Source organism: Epinephelus moara, chromosome 21 (assembly GCF_006386435.1).
Source record: "Epinephelus moara isolate mb chromosome 21, YSFRI_EMoa_1.0, whole genome shotgun sequence".
In the NCBI taxonomy this organism is placed as follows: domain Eukaryota; kingdom Metazoa; phylum Chordata; class Actinopteri; order Perciformes; family Serranidae; genus Epinephelus; species Epinephelus moara.
Window position 1 is genome coordinate 27,078,266 of NC_065526.1, and position 17,906 is coordinate 27,096,171.

The 17,906-nt window shown below is 41.5% G+C and overlaps 1 protein-coding gene across 1 annotated transcript; it reads left to right on the plus strand.

Moving 5' to 3' along the window:
* Positions 1 to 4,709: 4,709 nt before the first annotated feature.
* Positions 4,710 to 17,877, plus strand: copa (COPI coat complex subunit alpha). Its single transcript, XM_050074993.1, has 30 exons — positions 4,710 to 4,917; positions 5,302 to 5,415; positions 5,516 to 5,589; positions 5,844 to 5,924; positions 6,074 to 6,150; positions 6,376 to 6,485; positions 8,223 to 8,332; positions 9,172 to 9,271; positions 9,967 to 10,185; positions 10,493 to 10,643; positions 10,780 to 10,846; positions 10,956 to 11,031; positions 11,288 to 11,370; positions 11,506 to 11,731; positions 12,285 to 12,423; positions 12,968 to 13,130; positions 13,301 to 13,447; positions 13,670 to 13,859; positions 13,978 to 14,073; positions 14,304 to 14,392; positions 14,519 to 14,642; positions 14,845 to 14,934; positions 15,063 to 15,166; positions 15,390 to 15,536; positions 15,666 to 15,806; positions 15,929 to 16,111; positions 16,272 to 16,382; positions 16,511 to 16,672; positions 16,784 to 16,978; positions 17,484 to 17,877. Exons 1-30 carry the CDS (start codon positions 4,878 to 4,880, stop codon positions 17,541 to 17,543), a joined length of 3,669 nt encoding a protein of 1,222 aa, XP_049930950.1. The 5' UTR covers positions 4,710 to 4,877; the 3' UTR covers positions 17,544 to 17,877.
* The last annotated feature ends 29 nt before the right edge of the window (positions 17,878 to 17,906 follow it).

Sequence of the window (17,906 nt, forward strand, 5' to 3'; positions counted from 1 at the left end):
ATTTTGTGTGCCAACCATTATTATCTAGCACTGCCTTAACCCTTTTGGGCATGGAATTCACCAGAGCTCACAGGTTGCTTCAGGAATCCTCTCCCACTCCTCCATGATGACATCATGGAGCAGATGGATGTGAAGACACCTTGCGCTCCTCCACCTTCAGCTTGAGGATGCCCCACAGGTGCACAGGTGAGTTTAGGACTGGATACATACTTGGCCAGTCCATCACCTTCACCTTCAGCTTCCTCAGTAAGGCAGTTGTCATCTTCTAGGTGTGTTTTGGGTCAATATCATGTTGGAAAACTGCATTGCGGCTCAGTTTCTGAAGAGGGGCGATCATGCTCTGCTTGGAATTCATGTTTCCCTAAATGAACCGAGCTCCCCAGAGCCGGCAGCACTCATGCAGCCCCAAACCATGATGCTGCCACCACTATACTTTCAGCATGTGTGGCACCTTGGTGAAGAGCACCAAGACAACTGTCCCTTGTCTACAGTGGTGGAGAGCAACTGCAGCGTCTGGTTCTAAAAACTGCAGCTGCCTCGCTCTCTCGGCTTTTGTAATACGTCAGAGCAAGTCGAATGAAGTCGGACACAAAACTAACCGGCATGCATTGTGCGCCAATCGCCGGTGATCGAATCTGCGCAGGCCTGGCTCATCTCGAACAAACCTATTGTTTTATTTTTTATCCTTGCAGCCTGCCTTGACATCATAACACCCCCCATTAAAACTGTGAGTGGTTGGATTAATAGGGAGCTGGGACTCTACCCCCTTTTTTCACAGAAATTGAGCCATTTTTCTGCCGTGGCCGAGGGGTTAACGCGCATGCTCACGGCACAAATCTATACTGCGCATGCGCATCTGCTTTAGACCCAATGATTGGGAGTTCGATCCCCGCTCACCCACAGCTTCTCCAGCTCACCTCAACATACAGTGGAGGCTACACCTCAACTGGACGACAGACAGGAACCCACAAACCTCTCTGCAGCACCCTGCTCATTTATTTCACAGCTTTCTTTTCAGCCACAAAACTCACAGCTCCCATCCTATCCTGACTGCTCATAGGCTCAGACAGCTGCTGTTGGGGACTGCCAATTGCAATTAAACAACTCATTTAACTACACTTACAGCTGCTTGCTGATAGTTCTACTACATTCATATTTGCACACTGATTCAAATACTAAAATTTGAGCCTTCCTTTTTGCATTGTCTCGTGTGTGTGTCTGTCTGTCTGTCTGTCTGTGTCTCTCTCTCTCTCTCTCTCTCTCTCTCTGTGTGTGTCTGTGTGTGAAATCATGCTTTTACCTGAGTGCACCAGTAATGATAAAGTCATGGAATAATACATGATATAGTGTAGCAGTCACAGAGGGCATTTGTCTGCACCGTGTAGACTACACACAGTAGTAATCCTTTATTTTCCTGAGTCTGCACCGTGTAGACTACACACAGTAGTAATCCTTTATTTTCCTGATTATACTTCGATATTTTCACTAAAGTAACATTTTCAATGCAAGACTTTACATGTAACCGAGTATTTCTACAGCGCGGTCTTTGTACTTTTCCTTCAGTCAATGATATAAGTACTTCCGCTGCACTGTGGCCCTCTGATGTACATTTTTGCAGCCAAACAGCTCAGTTGTTCTCCAGTCCAGGGGAATTGCAATCTTTATTCACTGGACAAAACCAGGAAAATGTGTTGCCTTGCCCTTTATTCAAACATTTGAGCTTCTAATGATTTTTTTTCCAAATGGTTGAAATGTTAGTTATTCACTTTTCAGCACTGCCCAACATGTCACTGACCATGTAACTGAATGTAGGCTATGTAAAAGGATACTGATTGTAGTGCTCCTTATAGTAAAGCAAAAATGTGTTCAGGTCTGGTTCAAAGAACTTCTTTGAAATTAATTGATGACGATCACTATCAATTCCCCCGACATGTGTCCCGCTCAAGTGCATTTACTCACACAGAGGGCACTTGTTCTTCACAGAGATGCTCGACTGTCTTTATTGCCAGGAGCCTAAATCCTGAGAAAGTGCCACTAGCCCATTGACTCCATCATGTGGTTGAAAATGGTACTGCAGCTTATTTCCCTCTGCCACCTTGCGCAGTGTTGATGACATTTGGATTCCATGACAGGAGAGGCCAAATCAAAAACATAACAAAGCCATAAAATAATGTGATGGCTCGAGTTTATAACACACAAACCAACTCAACAGTGCTACAGTGGCAGCTGTGGCTAGACAACAGCTGATGCCTGTCACTGCCCACCTCACCAGTCAGCATATAAAAGTTCCCATTTTATGGATATATCAATTCTTCATACACATATCCTAGAACTTATTATTAGAAATTACCCATAGTTCCAAGCGGCATCCTCAAATCAAGCAAATCAGAGCCAATATTTTGAAAATTAAAGCTATTTCAATTCTGAAAACAGTGTGTGGCAAGTCAGTAAAAGAGGCAGAGTGTGTCACACATGGAAATAGCCAGAGAAAGAAGGTGACACCGTGAGTGAGATGTCCAGGAGACTGGAGCCCTATAAATACGGCTCGATCACTAGAGACTTATCAGTAGGTAGTTTGTGGTTAAATGTAGCTGTTACCAAGGCGACCATCAGTGGGTACACTGCCCCGATATGCTTCGCCAGTACATGCGCTGATTCGACCGTTAGTATCACATAAGCCATCAGCTCATGGTAGCGGAGGCATCGAGACAGATACAGGAGAACAAATAAGTAGCATATGCCAAAGAGCTGCGAGAAGGAAAAACAATGGCATATGTCAGAGGCCATTCAGGCAGAGAAAAAAACGAGCGTATGTCACATGATGGGCCATTGACAGAGAACCACTGACATACGCCAGAGAGCACCCCGATGTAAAAACAGCAGAATAAACTACCTCAATTTTTTCCCCCATTTCATGCAAACACACTTGTGCTATATAGGCCTATACATGTATATACAATCTGCTGATAATACATGCGGCTTTTAGCCTACTTGTAGTGGAGTATTTCCACACTCTGCTATCAGCACTTTGTCTTAAGAAGTGAAAGTGCACATAATACTTAATGCCCTCTTGTCTGTTTCAACACTCCACACCGTCACAGCCATTGGATTTTACCTAATGACATGTATTTATTTATTTTTCTTGCATCCCACGACATGTGTCCCGCTCAAGTGGATTTACTCACACAGAGGGCACTTTTTCTTCACAGAGATGCTTGACTGTCTTTATTGTCAGCAGCCTAAATCTTGAAAGAGCGCCACCAGCCCATTGACTCCATCATGTGGTTGAAAATGGTACTGCAGCTCAGTTCCCTCTGCCACCTTGCGCAGTATTGATGACATTTGGATTCCATGACAGGAGAGGCCAAATCAAAAACATAACAACGCGATAAAATAATAAGATAAGATAAGATAAGATGTAGCCTACTTAACTGTCCCGAAAGAATTTTTGGGGGGCTAAAAGTCAGATACAGCTGCAATAGGCCTACTAGACACCAGCATATAGACTACAGAACAAGACGGCAGAAAAAGTGCACAGTGACCAGTTACAGACAGCGAAGGTAAGTGTACACGAGGAAGTTATTGCACAGTGTCCCATATTACACACTATCAGGTATTGCACATGGTACAAGTAATACAAATAAATGAATAGCTAAAAGACTGGATAAACAAGAGAAAAACACAATTAGGAGATAGATTGAATAAAAAACACAATAATAACCAGCAATAAAAAAATCTAGGTCTATAAAACCTAAAACCAGGGAATCAGTGACAGAAAGAGGTACTTCAGGATTAAAAGAAAGGTGAAATGTAGATTAAGAATGCATATTAGGGCAATGTCTAGAATCAATGTGATGTCTTGTGTTTCTTGCAGATAAAGCAACTCAACAGTGCTACAGTTGATTTCTGTCACAAGTCAGCAAGAGAGGCAGAGTGTGTCAGACATGGAAATCGCCAGAGAAATAAAAAAAAAAAGTGATACATCACCCTGATTTCCTTTCAAAGATCATTGCTAAAATGTTCAGAACAGTTTTTGCTTGCTATCTTAAGTTACCTGGCTCACTGTACCCCCATCTGGTCTCTGGTTTCTGGAAAGTAAGTGTTTATATATATGTATATATATATATATATATATATATATATATATATATATATATATATATATATATATATATATATAATTTTATTTTGAGCTCCTTTTTCTAAGTAGTTTTAGTTAATAAAACTAGATTTCTCCCTAAGGTAGGCCTAGTATTGCTCTAGTTCAACCTCTTCCAGTGAGAAGTAATTGGTTGGTTAAGTTAAGCTTTCAAAGTAGCTTCCCCAACGCTGCCGAGAGCTCCAGAACAAGTAGCCTACTGAATGAAGTTTTTTTTTTTTAGCCAACATGCCTCTGAGCCAAAGTGCTCAAAGAAAATGGAAACTGACAGATATTCATTTCCACGACTCAACTCATCAGCTGATGAAGATGGTGTGTGAGGGAAATTTCCAGAGCAGTCTCTTAATTGGCCATGTTTTACTTTCTCAACAGACATTTGGGTGTTAATGGGTCGCTCTGACCAGACCGTGTAGAGTTAGACTATGTAGACCAAATACAATAATACTTTTCTTGTCGAGTCTGTTCTATGTGTTGTATTTCTAGCCGCCGCCGCCGTGGAGCTTTCTGCGTCAAGTTTTCACTGTACAACTTTATTGTCCAAAACCGGAAGTCAAAACGAGCTACGTGTCAGGAAAAAAGGAGAATCATCTAAATGGGCGAAGCCGAGCGGGCAGCCTGAGTCCAGCTGTCTGTGTTATTTGAGTTGTTTTTATTATTCATTCGGAGATATATCTTACCACAGCATTGACATTACGGCTTCTTTTATTGTCAAGTGACGATGTTAACAAAATTTGAGACGAAGTCGGCCCGTGTCAAAGGTAAGAGTTTGCTAGCTGCAGTTAGCATATGCGCTACGATAAGCTAGCCAGCGTTATCCCGACTTAGTTATTTATCCTTTTAAAGTTGTGTTTTTCAAATGAGTTAATTGTTGCTTTTAATATCTTTATACACACCAACATCCAACTTAAAATCATTTATGTCAAGTATTGTGTTTAAATGTTGTGATGTCGAACGGACACTGCCTGTACGTTGTTGTAGCTACCTTGCTAGCCTAACTAACCAGGCTAATGTTGCAGTATTTAGTTTAACTCGTCAGCGTGATATGGTTCCGTTGTTGTTGTATCACAGTTAGAAAGCTGAAGTCTAATGACCTGTTTTCACCTGATGTTATGAAGTAGTTGATCAGCTGTTGTACATTTCAGGCCTCAGTTTCCATCCCAAGAGGCCATGGGTTCTCGCAAGTTTGCACAACGGAGTCATCCAGTTGTGGGACTATCGGATGTGCACACTGATAGACAAGTTTGACGAGCATGATGGTAAGGCAGCGATGTGACTGATCTAGCATGTTATTATTATTTAATCTTAAGCACTGTGCTCTTGACATATGTGATGTAACTGATGTGGCTTCGCCTACAGGCCCCGTCAGAGGGATTGATTTCCACAAACAGCAGCCTTTGTTTGTGTCTGGAGGAGATGACTACAAAATCAAGGTGAGACTGCTTTTGCACTTGGATGTTGCCACGTAGAGTTGACATGAAGTGGAGAGGTTGTTCTGTGCCAGAAATGTTGTTTTGATGTACATTTCTCGATGTTACTCGCATGTTTGCCCATATCTCAGCAAATGACCTACTTAAAAGTCTCTAACTTCAATGTTATACACACATTATTCCATATGATTATTGTATTACATCAATGAACTCGACCTATACTGTATGTGATGAGTAAATAATCCTATTCTGACCAGGTGTGGAACTACAAGTTGAGACGCTGCCTCTTCACTCTCCTTGGACACCTCGACTACATCAGAACCACCTTCTTCCACCATGTGAGTTTTTCTTAAACTTCAAAAATACATCTACTTCTACCTCCTAACTATTTCATCACTGATTTGAAGGTACAGAGTGACAAACAATCATCCATGCAAAAAAAGTAAATCTGAAATGAATGAATAAATCATAATTTCCCATTCTGTAGGAGTACCCGTGGATTCTGAGTGCCTCAGATGACCAGACTATTCGCATCTGGAACTGGCAGTCCAGGACCTGCGTCTGGTAAAACACGCTGGAGTTTTCTCTAAATTGAGAAACACAATTTATATGTTACTGTTTAGTGATATGAATTAATAAAAAAAAAATGGGCCTTTACTTTAATTTAATATCTTGCACAAAATTTTAAGGAAAGCATTATGATGATCATTGTTACTACCCTTAAAATAAAATATTAAGATAATCTATATCAAATTCTGAATATATCCCATTTTTCCTCCTTATCCACAGTGTGCTGACAGGCCATAATCACTATGTGATGTGTGCCCAGTTCCATCCAGCTGAGGACCTGGTGGTGTCGGCCAGTCTGGACCAGACAGTGCGAGTGTGGGATATTTCTGGTGAGGGCCTGGGTTCGGCTGACCAGAGGACAGTGGGCTGTGTTGAGGAAGGGTTTGGAGGGTAGAGTGGTATGAAGGATGAGGAAGAAGCAGGAAGAGGATGAATGTCAAATCCTACACCACCTCTTCTTCCTCTCCTACTTGTAGAGGACAAATCTGTATGGGCTGTTTTCAGACACACCTCTCCCTTCAAGAAAGAGAGAAAGACAGGAAGATAGATGTTTTACCAGAACAAATTTATAATGTAGTATTTGTGAATGAAATACTGCACTGTAAATACGAGTTCTGTATGAAGCAATAGTTTACAGATCAGAGATTTAGTCAGAGACATGGTTAAAAAAGCTAAAAAAAAAAAAAAAAAATAGGAAATGGGAGGTGTGTCTGTGCCTTTGCATGCTCTTAAAATCTGTTTGTCGACAGCATTTCTTGCTTCCTGTTTCTTGTCTTCCTATTAACAAAACCATTTACTTGTGTCTACTATCACTTTCTTACCTGTGAACATGCTTAAGATGTTGCTCTGTGTCTGTCTCCTGTCCGCGGGATTGATTTGCTTTCACATTTTCTAGCATAGAGCTTGACTGCATTTATACATACAGCTTTTATGAACTCCTGCATAATATGACATCATTGCAAGGCTTAGAACTTAAATGCTTGACTCACCATGTTACATGCACGGCACCCATTTAACATAAAAGGCTGGGTCACTTCGCACTCATACTTTTATTATAGGAAGTCCATACTGCTTCCCCATACTGTTATTTTTTTTTTCATTGATATAAAATGCATTAAGAAAAACAGCCGTCACTATTAACCAGTTTGAAAGCTTATCTTTTCTAAACTTAAACTTCTTTAGTACTGATTTTCATATGTATTTATACTACTGGCATGACATAGCACGGCTGGCTCTTTTACTTAAAATATAACATGAAATATACAACAGCGTTTATATTTCTCACGGCAAAAGCCCACAACTTTTCTCCTAACCCATAACTGTGACATGTCGAATTCATTACCTCTGCATGACATTTAACTTCTGTGCAGAACCATGCATGAGGCTCTAAGAAAACAAAAAAAACCTCATAATATTCTTGACATCCAACGCCCCATCAGAGCACGTCTTTACAATGCCAAACACCACCCACCCCACCCCCATCAGCAAAGTCCACACGCTCCCTGTATCCCATGCTCTCCCTGGAAACATCCACACCTGCACATGGGTTCCTAGTTTCATTTCTTTGCCCCTGTGTCATCTCTCTGTGCTGTTGAACCACTGTTCACCACATTGTTTTAACTGGGCAGGAATCATGAATGCAAGCTATGTTTTCTCAGGCTTTTTTCCCCTCCTCTCATTTGAGTCTAGGAGGTAATCAGTGTCTTTAACTGCTGTCCAATCAAATCATAAATAACTGTGATTTTTCTTCTATATACGAGAGATTCATTAACCCAATCCACAGCACTCTTACAACCATGATTGTTTCCAGACTCAAGTTTGGGGGGTATGAGAGAGCAGAGGTTGTGTTGGTGTGTTTCGACCCTGCGTGTGTGTTCAGTAGTCCAACAGTCCTTATAATTTCCCTCCATTGCCTCTCCTCTCATGATTTTGCTTCATATTTCATTCCTTAAATCATATGTGTCTTGTGTTATATCTCTTTCTTCTTCCCTTGTACTGTGGTTGTGCCTTGTGTAACATGAATATGGCTCCTTCCTTGCACGCGATGCCCTGAATGTTGGTTCCAGGTCTGAGGAAGAAGAACCTGTCTCCAGGAGCTGTGGAGACAGAGGTGCGCGGCATCTCTGGTGTTGACTTGTTCGGTGCCTCGGATGCTGTTGTCAAGCATGTCCTTGAGGTGAGCAGTGAGTTTCACATGTATGATTCAGTCTAATATGTTGTGAAGTCGAGTCCTTAACAACCTTTTACATTTACAGGTAAGTGACAGAAATTTCTTCACCTGTCCACTGGAAACCTCTGTTTAAAATGCATTTATTTGAGCTCATTGGTGTTCAGGGAGAAGATTATGCTAAAAATAACTGTTGTTTCCTTTCCACTGAAAAGCTGGAGAGAAACAAGGTTAGCATTGTATAAAGATTTTTCCAAATCGGCACTGACTTTAAAGATTCAGTACTGTTCATGGAAAATACTACCAAAATGAGTTTTTAGGCCTAATGTAACAAATGTAGGCAGTTTTCTAAATTACATCACATTCTTCTGTGCATTTTTGAGTCATTACTTTTAAAGGTCAAGACATGACCAGCCTAAGGAAATAAAATTACAACACCTGGGTTGGGTTTTAACATCAATAACAGTGGCATGTCATCCAATAAAAGCAATGAAAAATTGGGACACAACCAGGCACAGTCACACAGTCATCTTTGTACTTCTCCACCTCTGATGGAGGTGTCGTGGAGGTGACAAGGAATGACTATTTTAATCATTTACGGATTCGGTAATTTAACTTTACCAAGCCTTCTTAATAAACATTATAATTTTTTCCATAATTCTGAGAAGGAAAATATCCACTGGAAATTAATTTTATTTTGGTTTTAGTTTATGCTAAATTACACTTTTTTCCCAGATAGTGCAGTTAGCGTTTTAGTGTTCAGAAAGAGTCCAGTATTCAGCCTCAGTGTTGGCACAGTTGTTGGATGTTTGGATTTGTGTCACATGACTTTGTGTACCTGTGTCCAGGGTCACGACCGTGGGGTCAACTGGGCTGCCTTCCATCCCACCATGCCTCTCATTGTGTCTGGAGCTGACGACAGGCAGGTCAAGATCTGGAGAATGAATGGTATGTGATGCAATGTTAGTAAATGGTTATCAACAATCTGCTGCATGGAGTCCATCATAGCTTCACGCTTCATGATTTTCTTTTTCTCCTTTCTTTTTTGTCACTCACATTTAAAATAAAAGCAAGGGCCCATTATAAATATGAATTGAAGTTATGCTTGTCACCTAGCATGGTACAGCAATGACAACACATCATGTTTACATGCATCTTTTACTTCATCACAGCATCATTATTATGCTGCTTAGTGCTTGATATTGTAATTACTTCTGTGTCATGCAATAAGATGGAATTGAATGAAATTATCATTTATTAGATATGTGTGTAGTTTGTTAATTGGCTGATGATGCTAAGTGACAAAGTTATTGTTACATCCCTATGGATGCTGAAGTGTAATATGCACTGAAAGACTTTCATCAACAGTTACTTATGTCAGTAGTTGTTTCCACTTATACCATCTTTCTCACTGCATTTAGAAGAAAATGCACTAATGTTGCACTAAATATTTTAGTAAGTGCATTACATGTGACTATGCAGTGTAGATCTATATTTTTAATATGCTGATTTACAAATGTTGATTTTTTTTCTTTTCCCAACTGCTGATTCAATAGTTTGGTTTTCTCACTCATACCTGGTGTTAACATTTCTCTTGTGTCTTTCTCCACCCTCTTCTCTGGTCTCTTTCTCCCATGGTCCAGAATCCAAGGCCTGGGAGCTGGATACGTGCCGCGGTCACTACAACAACGTGTCCTGTGCTGTCTTCCACCCGCGCCAGGAGCTCATCCTGTCCAACTCTGAGGACAAGAGCATCCGGGTGTGGGATATGTCCAAGAGGACTGGAGTACAGACCTTCCGAAGGGACCACGATCGCTTCTGGGTGCTGGGGGCTCACCCAAACCTCAACTTGTTCGCTGCTGGTAGGTGGTGACACTGGTCTGCATTTGTACCCATCTCGCAAAGTCAAGGGGAGTCTTATTTCCTGCTTTAAAATATCCAGCTTATGATGTTGTTGTTAGAGTATGAAAGTTTCTAAATCGTCCTGCCTCAAAATACTTTTTGTCATGCTAGGGAAGATGCACTCACAGCTGAAATTTTGGTTACTTCCCATTTCAGTAAAGATGGCGCCCTCCTCCTACAGCAGAGGGGCTTACACATTTAGATCTCTGATGTGTAACTGTTGAACATGTGACAATTGGAATGAAAGATTGTCTGTGTGTCCTTCAGGTCATGACAGCGGCATGATTGTGTTTAAGCTGGAGCGTGAGCGTCCAGCATACGCTGTGCACGGCAACATGCTGTACTACGTCAAGGACCGTTTCCTCCGCCAGCTGGACTTCAACAGCAGCAAGGACACTGCTGTCATGCAGCTACGCAGGTAGGTCACTCATTTTTATTGGTTGTGTATCCATTTTACTCATCCTGACCAATTTAAGACTTTTGTTGTTCTACTTTAAGTATTTGTAACCAGTAAATGTAACATGCTATGTTTTATATATTTTCTTTTTTTCTAGTGGGTCCAAGTTCCCAGTGTTCAGCATGTCTTACAACCCTGCTGAGAATGCTGTCCTGCTCTGCACTGTAAGTATCTCTCATTTGAAACACACATTAATCCCTTACTGGTATATACAGTTGCTTAAATTCTTTTTTTCCCCCATATATTTTATGTAATGCTCTTTATCTCCTGCAGAGGGCGACCAACCTGGAGAACAGCACCTATGACCTGTACTCTATTCCCAAAGAAAGCGACTCTCAGAACCCTGATGGTAAAGAAAGACCTCACTAAAGTTATACTTATTTTCCTCAGACGTTGCTCCATAAACAGTCATTTACCTGTCATTCATATTGTACTTTTCTGGCGTTATTATGTGATTTGTTATATGTGATGTTTTGCTTTCTACTGTAACATTGGTGTTCATTTGTGACACTGTAAGGTGTTGATTGGATGCCAACAAATTGGATCCCTTTAAATATACCAGGTACATAGTGACAAAAGTTACACAGAATCTGTCTATTTCTCAGCACCGGAGGGGAAGAGGTCCTCTGGTCTAACTGCAGTCTGGGTGGCCAGGAACAGATTTGCCGTCCTGGACCGTATGCACTCTGTAAGTCCATTTGCAGGAATAGAAAGAAGGAACAATTTTGAAAGAGAGCAGTTATATCTTAACAAGGATTTCATCTTGTAAAGTTGGGGAATCATGACAAACTTTGATAAAAAAAATTTCCCTTTCCATTTGTAGCTGCTGATCAAGAACCTGAAGAATGAAATTGTAAAGAAGGTACAGGTGCCAAGCTGCGAGGAAATCTTCTACGCCGGGACAGGCTCTCTGCTGCTGCGCGATGCCGATGGTGTCACGCTGTTCGACGTGCAGCAGAAACGCTCTCTGGCCACCGTAAAGATTGCCAAGGTCAAGTACGTGGTGTGGAGTGCTGACACCAGCCACGTGGCTCTGCTGGCTAAACATGGTGGGTAGATAAGATAATTATCTGTAAGTACAGACAGGACACTTATCGCATTGTCACAGTATCTTTATCTTCCTCTGTCCTCTATACTTGTTTGTTCTGCTAGAGCTGAGGCTCTGAAACATCACTGAAACATTATTCCTTGTTGGACAATATTAGCATAACCAGGAGCAGGCACGAATTTGATTTCATCTATGCTTTTATTGGAAGGCTGTTAAAATATTATAGTAATAATCGTTGTCCACTTTACCACAGTAAAGCAAAAGAGACACTTTTTTGTTACTCCAGATGCATTTGATTTTATTGTTCTGCATCAAATTGTGCTTAAAAGTCCAAATATCTTTTACAAAGAAGGGGATGCCATGTTGAATGGATTTAGTTTGTGAAAGATTTATTTGTGAATGTTGGTTAAAAGCATCAATTAGCAGTTTATATTTATTGCAGCAAATTAATTTAACTTGAAAATGATCCTGTCATTGGTTTAAACAAGACCACTAATGTCAGATTGCTTTTGACCAGAGTCTAACTCTCCTTTGCTGTCTTTTTCCTCCCTCAGCCATCATGATTTGCAACCGTAAGCTGGAGAGTCTGTGCAACATTCATGAGAACATCAGAGTGAAGAGTGGAGCCTGGGACGAGAGTGGAGTCTTCATCTACACCACCTCCAACCATATCAAATATGCCCTTACCTCTGGGTATGTGCTGCTTTAAAAAAAAACAGTTAGAATAGCTCTGTTATCAGTCAGGTACACTGCGTCTGCTTTGAAAAGGCCAAAGCAAAAGATACAAACACTCAACTGTTGGTTTAACTTTGATCAGTAAACTAGATCTGTATAACTGCACAAGGTGCTGTTGAGTTGGCGGAGTAATTACTGGAAGTGTAGATGAATGAAGTCAAAATGTACCAGACTGGTGGTGGGCACACATTTTCCACTCATTGTCGTCACTGACCTGATTTTAGAGATGAAAACATCTTTTTATAGTGCAAAGCAACCAGCAGCCAGGACTACATGCTGCTGGTTGCTTTCATTTGTTTACACATTTAATTTGTCCACATATTTAACTTTTATATATAACATGATTTATGAAAACATAAAATAAAGTTTGCTTTCCCAAACAAAGAAACCTGCAACATTAAAGGTTTGACATTTCAAAGAGCAGAATGCCACACACATCAGCTGGTGATGGGGGATTTTCTGAAAACATCTAACACAGTACTTTCATTGTGTTTCTCTGTAGTGATCATGGCATCATCAGAACCCTGGACCTGCCCATCTATGTGACCCGTGTGAGAGGAAACAGTGTTTACTGCCTGGACAGGGAGTGCAGGCCTCGCGTCCTCACCATCGACCCCACTGAGTACCGCTTTAAACTGGCCCTCGTCAACCGCAAATATGATGAGGTGGGTCTGTGGAGATCACTGTGTTTGTGAAGTAATTATTACAGTATACTGTAATTGATTCTTGCTTTTTTTTCCTTAAGACATTTTTGACCTCTCAAACTTTGTATTGGCAAGTATTAACTTTCCAAATGCTGGTTTTGACACCATTCCTCTTACTGTTGTTCCTCCAGGTGCTCCACATGGTGCGTAATGCCAAGCTGGTGGGCCAGTCCATCATCGCCTACCTGCAGAAGAAGGGTTACCCTGAGGTGGCACTGCACTTTGTCAAAGATGAGAAGACACGTTTCAGTCTGGCTCTGGAGTGTGGAAACATTGAGGTGAGCTGCTGTTGTGCAGACTGTATGATTAGGACTCTTTTTCTTATTTACAACATGCACTTTTCCTGAACTCTGTTTTTGCACATTAGTAGACATGTTGCTATATTTCTTATAAACCAGCATGTGCTCCATAAATATTTCAGCTCCTCAAGCTCTAGCTTGGATTGTCCCATCTGCTGGTTCAAGTACACTTTTTAAACTTGTTTTTTTCTGTACCTTCAGGTTGCTCTGGAGGCAGCCAAGGCCCTGGATGAGCGCAGCTGCTGGGAGCGTCTGGGTGAAGCGGCACTGCTGCAGGGTCACCACCAGGTCGTGGAAATGTGCTACCAGAGGACGAAGAACTTTGACAAGCTCACCTTCCTCTACCTCATCACTGGCAACCTGGCCAAGCTGCGCAAGATGATGAAGATCGGTGAGAGATGGAGAAATTTTTTTATATTGTGCCAAAGATGTGGGGATGTGATTGGAGGTTTGTGTGTCTTTTATGTCAGTGAACTTGTATCTAATATTTGTGTACGCTTTGTTTGTAGCTGAGATCAGGAAGGACATGAGTGGTCACTATCAGGCAGCTCTCTACTTGGGAGATGTCAGTGAGAGGGTCCGCATCCTGAAGAACTGTGGGCAAAGTGAGTTCAAGCGTCACCTTCATCGTATATTCATTTATATTTTCTCTGTTTTGCTAGCTTGACTTTTTTTGGGCTTATTTCTTTTTAATAAAATGTGAGAAATACTCAGATTAAATCCTCTTAATTTCTACCACATCACAATTGTGCTTACCAAAACAGTGTTGTTGTATTAATTGTAAGCAATGTAACAAGAGGCCAACATGTATAACTATTTGTGTGCACGTTTCCAGAGTCTCTAGCTTACCTGACTGCAGCCACCCATGGGCTGGATGAAGAGGCTGAGGCACTAAAGGAGACCTTTGACCCAGAAAAGGAGACGGTGTGTTAAGAAAAAAACATTCTGTGTACCTTCATACACACAACATAAACAACCATAACATGCAGTCTGAAACACAAGCCTTCATTATGTTTTGATTAAAGTAATGGTGGATCTGATGTCTTGTAGGTGCCAGAGGTTGATCCCAATGCACAGCTGCTGCAGCCTCCTCCACCCATCAACCCTCTTGACACCAATTGGCCTCTGCTCACTGTATCAAAGGGCTTCTTTGAGGGAGCTATTGCAGCAAAGGGTGAGTCTGCAGTCCTGACAGATGCTCAATACAAAAACTGTATTTAATCACAATGCATATACTATATATACATACCAATATATAAAGAGTGTACCAGTGAGAAGTGTTTTCCAAGTGTTGTATGTCAAAATAAAATGAAATGACTTTTATAAGTTGTGAAAACCTGCAGCAGAGTAAGAGCAGTGTTTTTTTTCTGTTGTAGGTAAGGCAGGTCAGATGGCTGCCGACCTTGACATGGACGCCCCAGGAGGTGAGGGCTGGGGAGACGATGCAGAGCTTCAGCTGGATGAAGGTAAATTCAGTGTAACTTAAACAGTATTTTAAAACTGACCTTTCAGTGGGAGCATTGGTTCACATCATCAATATGACATTATTGTATAAATTGATATGTATCTTGTCCCATCTTTCTCTGTCTCTCAGATGGCTTCATGGATGCTCAGGAAGGATTTGGGGAAGAAGGGGGAATCAAAGAGGAGGGAGGAGGCTGGGAGGTGGAGGAAGACCTGGACCTTCCTCCAGAGCTGGTGAGAGGAGCTACATCATTGCAAATCTGACAACCAATAGAACAGGATTACCATTAGACACAAGCAGTGTTGATTTTAGCTGTGACCCTAAAGGAAGTGAAACAGGCCACCAATCTTCCAAATTCTCTCAGTGCTGTAGCTAAACGTTGTACTGACAAGTTTTGTGCTTTGCTACAACATAACAGTAAATTTCTTACTACATTATCTGTCTCTCATCCATCAGGACATGCCGGCTGGTGGAGGTGGTGGAGCAGAAGATGGCTTCTTTGTCCCACCTACTAAGGGCATGAGTCCCACACAGATGTGGTGCAACAACTCCCAGCTGCCAGTCGATCACATCCTGGCTGGCTCTTTCGAAACTGCCATGAGAGTATGTACACAGTTTGATTTTGATTTCCTACATGTTTTTTTTTAGATATAAACACAGACTGAATAGCAGTGTTGTAATGTTAATTCTAGCATTATACTGTCATTTACTGTTCTCCTTTTTGTACCACAGTTGCTCCATGACCAGGTAGGAGTTGTAAACTTCGACCCCTACAAGTCACTGTTCATGCAGACACTGTCCAGAGGCCGCACCTGTTACCTGGGGCTGCCTTCCCTGCCCTGCCTGCGTGGCCATCCCCAGAGAAACTGGAAGGTACAGCTAATGGTTTTTTTGTTATCTCTTAGTAAGATTCACAGTGTGTTCTATTCCTGCTTTCCTGCCTCTAATCACTCTGTTAGTAAATGTTAATATATACAAATATTTTAATTTTCTAGGACTGTGGCGCAAAGCAAGGACTGCCTGCTGTGGGCCTGCGCCTCTCCGACCTCATTGCCCGCCTGCAGCAGTGCTACCAGCTGACTACGTCTGGGCGGTTTGAAGAAGCTGTCGAGCGCTTCAGAGTCATCCTGCTGTCTGTACCTCTGCTGGTGGTTGATAACAAGCAGGAGATTGCAGAGGTGAGCACCAAACCAGCTGATAATCACAGCCATGCTTATTTGTCATGCAAACCCATGTGCGGCTGCAGGTTGTGTATTTGGCAAATATACCTAAATATATTTAGAAGTTTGACATTATTAAATGTGTTGGTTGTGACTGGGATGTTTGTGTGTGTTTCAGGCTCAGCAGCTGATAACAATTTGTAGGGAGTACATAGTGGGTCTGACCATGGAGACGGAGAGGAAGAAGTTGCCTAAAGACACATTGGACCAGCAGAAGAGGCTGTGTGAGGTAAATATCTGGCCTTCTGTGTTGTAGACCATCTCCAAATCTACCAAGATGTCTACAAAGTGATCATTTTCATACCTCTATTTCATTCTTAAGCCTAATTGTCCTCTGCGTGTGTCTTTTCCCTACAGATGGCTGCGTATTTCACTCACTGTAATCTCCAGCCAGTCCATATGGTCCTGGTGCTGCGCACAGCTCTGAACCTCTTCTTCAAACTGCGTAACTTCAAGACAGCTGCAGGCTTTGCTCGACGCCTGCTCGAGCTGGGGCCGAAGCCAGATGTTGCACAGCAGGTCAGTTATGTGATATCCACAGCTTCATTTAGTGTTTTCAGTTTTAATTTGTCACAGCTATACTGTTTTATCATCTCTTACCATCATGTTAAATCTCTTCCTGCTGTTCAGACCCGCAAGATTTTGGCAGCCTGTGAGAAGACCCTCACAGATGCCCACCAGTTGAACTACGACCCCCACAATCCATTCGACCTGTGCGCCGCCTCCTTCGTCCCTCTGTACCGTGGACGCCCTGTTGAGAAGTGCCCTCTGTCTGGAGCCTGCTACTGTCCTACTTACAAAGGCCAAATCTGCAGGGTCACACAGGTAGGTCGAGACTAGGGACAGCCATGTGCAACTGCTGTCAACCTGAAAAGCTCTTTAAAGTAATAGACCATCAGAGTCACAATGGTATATAGAGAGAATAGTTTAAATAATAGTAATAAGTACACACTTTGAAAGCAAATTTTACAGAGTTAATGAACATAATCACATAAGATGAATACTGATATTTATTTATTCCTTGTGTGGTATCTGTGGATAAGGACAACACATTTGTGAACACCTTAATTTAGTAACAAATTGTAATACACATTTGTAAATCTTGTTTTTAATTGTTGGTCAGAAAAGCACAAATATTGAGACTTATTTCTCTGCATAAAGAAAAAAGAGACAATGGGGAGGACTCACAAGAACAGCCTGAAATACAATAAAGTATTAAAATATTAAAGTGTCTGTGTCTCTGCTGTCACTGCAGCGGTAAGTGAGTTATTATCTTGTTCGTTGTTCACTCCTTGTAACCTCTAACCTTTAATTTCACCTTATTTTTTAGGTGACAGAGATTGGTAAGGATGTGATCGGTCTGCGCGTCAGTCCCCTTCAGTTCCGCTAAGCGGATGTGGAGAAGAAAAAGACAAACAAATCAACACTTACTCTGAGGAAATAATACAGTTATTGACTTGAGAAATAAAATAGATATGTATGTTTGATCACAGTGATATATTAAACCTCTTTATTCCTTTTAACAATCTTATTTCATGTATTACCTGTTCTGCAAAAACTATTCCTTGTAACTTCTGCAATGTCACCTCTGTGCTGTGGCTTTATTAGAGCTGTAAACCTGTTATGTCTTTTCTGACATGTATGGGATGAATAAATAAAAGTGAGCAGCACTGCTTTGTGTATCTGCGGGGAAATGAAAATAAAAATGCCTCTCTCAACGGAAATGCAGTGGGCGTGTTTTGTTTTTGATGTG

Excerpts from the sequence above, each read along its gene's own strand:
- copa (XM_050074993.1), top strand. The coding sequence starts at position 4,878 with ATGTTAACAAAATTTGAGACGAAGTCGGCCCGTGTCAAAG. Across the intron at positions 10,186-10,492 it reads CCTCAACTTGTTCGCTGCTG|GTCATGACAGCGGCATGATT; the intron begins GTAGGTGGTGAC and ends TGTGTCCTTCAG. Across the intron at positions 11,732-12,284 it reads GGCTCTGCTGGCTAAACATG|CCATCATGATTTGCAACCGT; the intron begins GTGGGTAGATAA and ends TTCCTCCCTCAG.